Source organism: Schistosoma mansoni, chromosome 6, assembly GCF_000237925.1.
Source record: "Schistosoma mansoni strain Puerto Rico chromosome 6, complete genome".
NCBI classification, from domain to species: domain Eukaryota; kingdom Metazoa; phylum Platyhelminthes; class Trematoda; order Strigeidida; family Schistosomatidae; genus Schistosoma; species Schistosoma mansoni.
In genome coordinates this window covers 19,719,743-19,727,406 of record NC_031500.1, presented here as the reverse complement: position 1 = coordinate 19,727,406, position 7,664 = coordinate 19,719,743, and the positions used below count along the sequence as shown (strand labels likewise).

General features: G+C 34.6%; 1 protein-coding gene across 1 annotated transcript; it reads right to left on the bottom strand.

The window, feature by feature from the left end:
* Nucleotides 1-496: 496 nt before the first annotated feature.
* On the bottom strand, nucleotides 497-5,809 carry Smp_086420 (hypothetical protein; the record flags this gene model as incomplete). Its single annotated transcript, XM_018798536.1, has 4 exons — nucleotides 497-989; nucleotides 3,013-3,079; nucleotides 4,564-4,706; nucleotides 5,771-5,809. The coding sequence occupies 4 exons, from the start codon at nucleotides 5,807-5,809 to the stop codon at nucleotides 756-758; spliced, it is 483 nt and encodes a 160-aa protein (XP_018653468.1). The 3' UTR covers nucleotides 497-755.
* Between the last annotated feature and the right edge of the window lie 1,855 nt (nucleotides 5,810-7,664).

Genomic DNA, 7,664 nt, shown 5'->3' with positions numbered 1-7,664 from the left:
GACTAATTTTTAATAAAATACAACTGTTAAATTTAATGAAGTTATTTTGGCTTATTGAAATTCCGGTTGGTCACTTGAGGTTATAAGTTACTTATTCGGAATGCGGTTCACTGTAGAGTTCAAAGTATCATTGATGTATAAAAGCTACTAAAATAATTTCTCACAAAACAATTCAATTATTACTCTTACACCTCTGAGTTAGCGGTTCCGATCCCGCTACACGTCATTAAGTATATGCTTCTTGATAAGAATAAATGATGCAAACTACTTCGACATGTTTATGAGATTTTTCCAGTAGTCTATGTTTGCTACAAATAAACTATTACATCACAGTTTTCTTTTAATAATCAATCGCGGACACTTTTATTAACGAGGTAAGGGGTAGATTTCGTAGTTTTACACCGTGGACCAGGAACCTTACTGCTTTTAAATGATTACCTATCAAAAATTAGTTCCTGATGCTAAACTACGAAACTGTAAATTTTCTTCATGAGTTAGAAAGGCAAATATATTAACAAATAAATTATTGATCATATTGTAGGAAAAAACACAAAATTTGGACTCGTTCAGAAAACACATCACCAGTAATTAAATGGTTATTGATTGACTTCTCATAATAAAATACTGACTGAGGATCATTTATCTGTGTTAAAAAGGACAAACCGTTTAACTTAGTAGTACACACGCACAGAAGAAAAAAAGGGAATCATTGGAAGTTGAGAAAAGATCAAATGAAACGTAGATATTATTTGTCCTTAGTTTTTTTGTGTGAGCAATGTGGATGGGTACTTAAGATTTAAACAAGCTAATTGAAGAACAGGTATTAAAAGATTTGATGCATTTTTTAGATAATTTTGTGCATTACTACATTCTAACAATAAATTTGAAATATATTGACTTCTTGATAATTGGGTCGTGATAGTGGTAGCAACGTTGGGATTTGACTCTTCTTGTTGTTCAAATACTTCTGTTGACTTTTTCACATGTAACTACAGAAAAATATACACATAGAGAGAGGACAGAAAAATATAAGTTAACTGCAGAACGGAGATCCAATATAGACCCTATAATTTTTAGTCCTTCAAGGTAGTCAACAGGAAATCTCGAGTAACCTAGTTTTCGTAAGTCAGCAAGGCATACATGAACTCTTGAGGTAACTGGAGCTTCCTGAGGGATTCAAACCGACATCACCCAGCTTCATAGTCTAAAAGCTATTCTGGAAGCAACCGACCTGTATGATTGAGATAATTACTTTGACTGATCACAGATGAGCATCAAAACAGTGTATGGGTTGTTGAATCACTTAGAGTGCTGGTCATATCGACACTTGATTGATATAATTCGATCACAAATAAAAATTAGACAAACGTGACACCGGTTACTACTTAGTGATTAATTATAACAAAGCCTAAACACAAACATGCCATGTGTGAAAAATCAATTTATAGAAAAGATTATAAGTCACTACGCATAGTAAGCATCCGAAATTCATAGGACGGAGTACACTGCAAAGTCGTGCATAGAGGACAGCTGACAAACGCATTCCAAACGAGGATCGGAGTCAGACAAGGCTACTTACTCTCTCCTGGTGGTTGACTGGATTATCAAGAACTCGACATTTGAGAGGAAACACGGAACACAATGAACAGTTCGGAATCAATTAGAAGATTTGGACTTCGCAGATGACCAGGTTCTTCTATCCCATACACACGAACAAATGCAGGTCAAAACAAACAGCGTAGCAGTAGCTTATGAATCGGTAGGCTACAACAAACACAAGGGAAAAAACCAAGATCCTCAAATACAACACAGTGAGTAATAACCCAATCACACTGGATGGAGAAACTCTGGAAGAGTTGGAAACTTTACGTATCTGGACAGCATCATCGATGAACAAAGAGAATCTGATGCAGATGTAAAGACAATGGATTGCGACAGCATTCTTACAGTTGAAGAACATATACAACTCAAAACAACTGTCACCCAATATCAAAGTCAGAATCTTCAATACGAACGTTAGGACAGTTCAACTGTACGGAGCTGAAATTTCGAGAAGCAATGAGACCCGAAATAGAATACTTCTTAATGTCCTTCTGGACACTTTCAAAATCAAAACCCCTAGGATAGACCGATCAGTTTCTGTGCAAGCAAAGAGTGATACCACTTCTTTATTGCCTAGAAGGTGGAGAAATCAAAAGCATAAACCAGTCACATGGTCGCAGTGCGATCCTAACTGCAGATCCCATGAATCTGTTCAAAGGGGAGGTGTTAGCAGGATATAGATTGGATTAAAGAGTGTTTCGTGCAGAATTGGGTTGGGGCACGTCGATTGGCTGTTTCTTAACCAATCAGCACTAGCGGATACTTGGAGAATGGTTTAGAACCTTCTTATGTAAACATTATAAGTATACTGACGTTTTTCTTATTGTGATTCCTACTTCCATCCACCCCTTTTATTTGGAATATAATTACGTTCCTGTCCAACCGTGTTTTGATTTGGGAACTTGTCGAGTAAAGTAGTGTCCAAGAATACTAAGCAATCAGATTATCTGGGTCGTAATAAGAGAAAACATAACACCAAACCTCCTCCTCTACTGGAACTTGGGACCGGCAGTAACCTCTGAAGGGCTTCAGGTAGATTTAACCTTGCATGCGCCTCATTTGATTTTTATGTGACTGAAGGAGGTCGGCAGGATCCTCTCACTTGAAGTAGATTTCTTATTAATTGGTACATGACAAGGAGAATCTGCAAACTGCAAAACGCTTAGGCACTCTGTGAGGTTAGAACGTACGTTGACACTATTGTCACAATCACGGACGTTACTGTTGAGCTATTCAGGTAATGGTGGCCGTCAAATAGACGCGATATACTAATAATAAACGATACTCGATGCATGCGATTAGTAGCGTAACTCATTTTAATGGACAGATTACACATCAAAATTAAGTAATAAAGCATACAAAATTCTGAAAATTATAGTACATACAAGGGATGAAGACCATCTGACTTACACTTTTTATATTTTTAATGAATTCTTGAGAAAGGCAAACTTGAGCTTCACCAGAGATTCGGAAGAAGCTATTATTAATGCAGAAAATAAAGACAAAGAAATTAAATTCAGACAAATTGGTATATAAAGATCATCATTATTATCACTTTTATTACTTAACATTTGTTTCGGAAATTTGTATTTTTAATATACAGATTCGATATTTAATAAGTAGCAGGGTCAAATTGTAATCACACTATACATCTGATACTCGGTGGTACTATCCAGCCTAAATTAAAGTGGAATTTAATTTGAACCTGAGTTAAGATTGAAATTATCTAAGTGATTCACTAATTAAGCTACTGCTCGACATAAATTAATTACAGTAACTCCAAATAGTGGACAATGACGGTAAGAATATACTCTCTTCAACACTTAAAATTATTGTGCAATTGTGATGTTAAGCCGCTTTTTTCTGTCATGTAAAAGATTTTCATATCCATAGATAAACTAGTTCGCCTTGACAACAAAAAGCAGAACAAGTAAATGAACAGAACTTAATTCTTATGAAAACCTAGTGTTAACAAATGAGTAATAATCAAATTAAAAGCCCATCAAATCAATAAATGTAACACCTAATTAAGTCTCTTTTTTATGCCCAGACATAATGATATAGTTCAGCAAACGTTTACCTACTAGTCACCATGCTAAAATTTCTCAGTTCAAGCTATTATGGTACTGACTACTCGGTTGCATACACTGAAACAGATAATAGTAATCTTAGAATATCGTGAACAGACAAAGTAATTTATTCACATTTAGTAATTACTCCGTTTACATTGATTTATTGGGAAGTACTGACTATTGGATTCACAATCATCTCATCAGCTCATTCTAATATCTGAGGTCGAGGGTGATCTTATATCTAATTAAAAGATTCTAAGCACCAAGACGAACATATGTAAATTTGCAACTAGTTTAAAACAGCCTAATAGTTGATACTTGGTGAGGACAACCAATTTATGATTTAATACAAAATTACAGAATATCTTGGTAAAATATGAGAACCACACATTGAATACTTCATTTGTAAATCTTCCATCGATGGTCCTTCACTCTCTATCTGATTCTTCCACTTCACAATTTCTTTCTATTTCATTCGAATTGGTTTCCTTTGCTTTCTGCTGCCAGGTTTTCCACTTCGATTGTTATAACATACTGCTTATGTCTGTCGACATAAGTAGCATATACCACAATAGTGCCGAACCCCAAACTTTCTGCATTATCACTGGTGTTAGTTGGTGATGAAAACTCAATATGGTGATAGTCCTAACTCACAACAATAGCCCAACTACTACTCTGCAAAACCTAACGTTTTTCTTCTACTGAAAAGAATAATTCGACATGTGAGAGTTGATTATTGAAATCGAAGCTGTTATTCAGTTGTTATAATACTGCTTTAAGTCATTAGTTCTTTTGTAACTGAGTAGTGTTTCCTGATTGGCTGATATGTCGCTCGAGGTCGTCAGTATATTATAATTTTACCGTTTATAGATTAAATTAATGAACTTACCAAGCTAAGATTTGTGATAATTCTACAAAATCTATATCAGTCTTATGTATATGAACTAAAATACACTCAGAGAATTTATGTAAATATTCTAAATAAGCCGAAGTGAATTGTGCCAATGAAGAAATTGATTGAAAGTAAATTTCCTGTAAAGAATAACAATAGAAGAAAAACAATTAATCAGCATACATTTTAGCAAAAGGTTCCAATAGTACGTTTCGTCAGGTATGGGCGTTTAACATTTACAGGTATCCGGGTAGATGCTTTAATGTGTAGTACGATAGCTTAGTAGTTAAAACAATTGACTATCTATCGTGGAGTTCTAAGTTCAAACACCGTCCCATCAAAGTCGGTTTAGACAGTCAGAATCTAACTCAAAGCATACCACGCAAATTTGTACTAGTTCGAAAAATCATATTAAATTACATTACAAACGTAGGCAAAAGACTAAGAACTACGAAAAAAACCTACTGAAAAGACTTAAGAGAAGTGAGATATTTCTTATCTGATACGAAAAGATACACCTATGTTCCGACCGAATAGCAGATATTGGTAGTTCACTTATGTATAGTACTAACAGTTATATTATGAGCATAATTGTCATCCACTACATTTACAGCTCTCAAATATTGTGAAAATATTCACTTGAAATCAGGCGAAATGCCTACAATGGTAATTTATTATTGTTGAAAAAATGTTACGAAGGTGAAATGATTTATGTTTCCAACAAAACAAATTATGAAGGCATAGAATATTGAAATAAACCATGATATAAGGTGTGGAATTCTTAATTGGCATAACTCATTAATAGCCCGACTTTTTGTAATATTGTAGTGAACGAGAACACAAGTATTTGAATACAAATTACGGAACGTCTTAGTAAAATCTGAGAACCATGCAGTAAATACTTCATTTGCAAAATGTCAATCAAATGTCTCAGACTTGATTGTTCCTTCATTTCCACACCAATCATCCACTGTCTTCGTTCTCCTTCGATCTTTTTAGCCTTCCGCCGCCAGACATTTCACTTTCGATTGGTGATACATACTAATTATATTTGTCGACATTAGTAGCATATACCACAATATTACTTTAGATGAATTTCAGCAATGTAAATACACTAACATTATTTCCCCCTAGATTACAAACAAATATTATTGTAAAAAGAATTTGAATACATATAAAATGTATTATATATATGTGCTCTTACTTCAATCGATAACTTCTCCAATTTTTCGCCGTCGCACATTTCCCAAACATTAGTTACAGCCTGTGAAAAATATAAAAGCATGTTAATTATTTAAGCAAAAATACAAAATTTGTTTCAAATTAGTGTAATGAATAAACCGCAGAGCACATCATGATTACGCCGTATAACTTGGTCTCACGCAACTTGTCAGTGAAATATACTTTTGTGTATAAGGCTGTGGAGTTAAAACACCTGTGAGTAATAGGTGCGTTGTTTGAGGTAGGGATATACCGCTTGGCTACCTCTCACCTTAAATGTCCGTATACGGAAGAGGATGAAGAGAGTTTGCTATTAATCGATCTTATCTGGCTCCAGTTGTAAATGCTTATTGATTAGATTCGTATATCTTCTGAAGTCTAAATCACTAGAGATAATTAATTTTACTTCACGAGATTTTCGAAACCAGGTACAGAATAAGGTTGAGGTTACTTTGCTACAGCTGAAAAATTGATTGGTTTTGAAAATCTCGTGAGGAAGTAAAATTAATTATCTTTCGGGATTTAGACCTCAGGAAATATACGAAGTTAATCAATGAGAGTTTATAATTGGAGTCAGATAAAATCGATGACCAGTAAAATCATTTTTAGAACTATCGATATTACTGGTTTGAGGAGAGCAAGGGTGTGAAAGAAGTTTTCTTTAGTGAGTGGGTTGGTAAAAATACAAAACTCATAGCACATTCTGTTAAATGCTAGTCGTAGTCTGATAATATCGATAGTTCTAAGAAGGATTTTACTGGTTATCATGCCTTAATACTGACATAAAAACCAATAATTCGTGTGATGACGAATATTTTTATAACAATGAGCTCGATTAATCACCATATTGCTAATTCAGATTCATGCTGTTTTCAATAACGTTTCTGCCCCTGGTAACGTTCAATAATACAGAAAGAAACTTCAAGCGGGAAACATTCTGCCATTTGTGATTCTCAGTCCCATCAAAATAGGAAACTGCACTCTAAGCCTGTGCTGTAGAGTTAATCATAAAGTTGTCATAAGAAATCTCAATCACTCCCAGATAAGGAGGTAAGTGTAATAATTTTATAGGGCTCAGTGCTTCATCAAAATGCAGTTGTCCAATATTCATATTTTTTAAGGAGACAGATGGATATTGGGATTCAATTTGTGGAAACGTGAACCACAACCATGAATGGAATGCATTGGTTTATAACAATAATCTCTTGGATGCGGAAACCGCCGGAATTAGAGTTCGAATCCTTCATGCTTCCGTTACTTTCAGGCACTGCTGCACTTAACATAGTGCATTATTAATACTTTTCATTTTGAAGCATCTGTATGCACAGAATATGTTCATTTTGAAGTATGAAGCATTTTCTCAGGCGAATCTCTCAGATAAATAATGTCACTATGTAAACGAATAAAAGTTAATTAAGAAAAGTCTGGAAGTCATATAATTTCGCTCACAGGATGTCGTGAATATAAACCGGATAAACGTAATGAGTTGCAGTACTACTTATTTACGATGGCAGACTAAAAAGACTTGATGTTTTCGGTTTCAAACAAACAACGAACATTTGTTTCTTCATCAAAATTTTGCACTCGACATGAATTTCCTGCGAATACTAATTTCCGTAATTGTTAGTCAGTTTTGGCGTTTCTTTGAACGAGTAACAGACAACAGCAGCCTTGGTGGGGCCGTGACAGGAGGATATTATTTCAATAAATTCGTAGTGACTAAATGAAATGAACAACATGGACGAATATGCTCATGCCCATGGACTATACGACGTGTGTTCTGTCTCCAAACAGTTAGCAGTAGTTCAAAAAAATTAGATTGTAGACGATCTGGTGAATCTGTTTAATAATTCGTCCGGCAATAATATATATATATA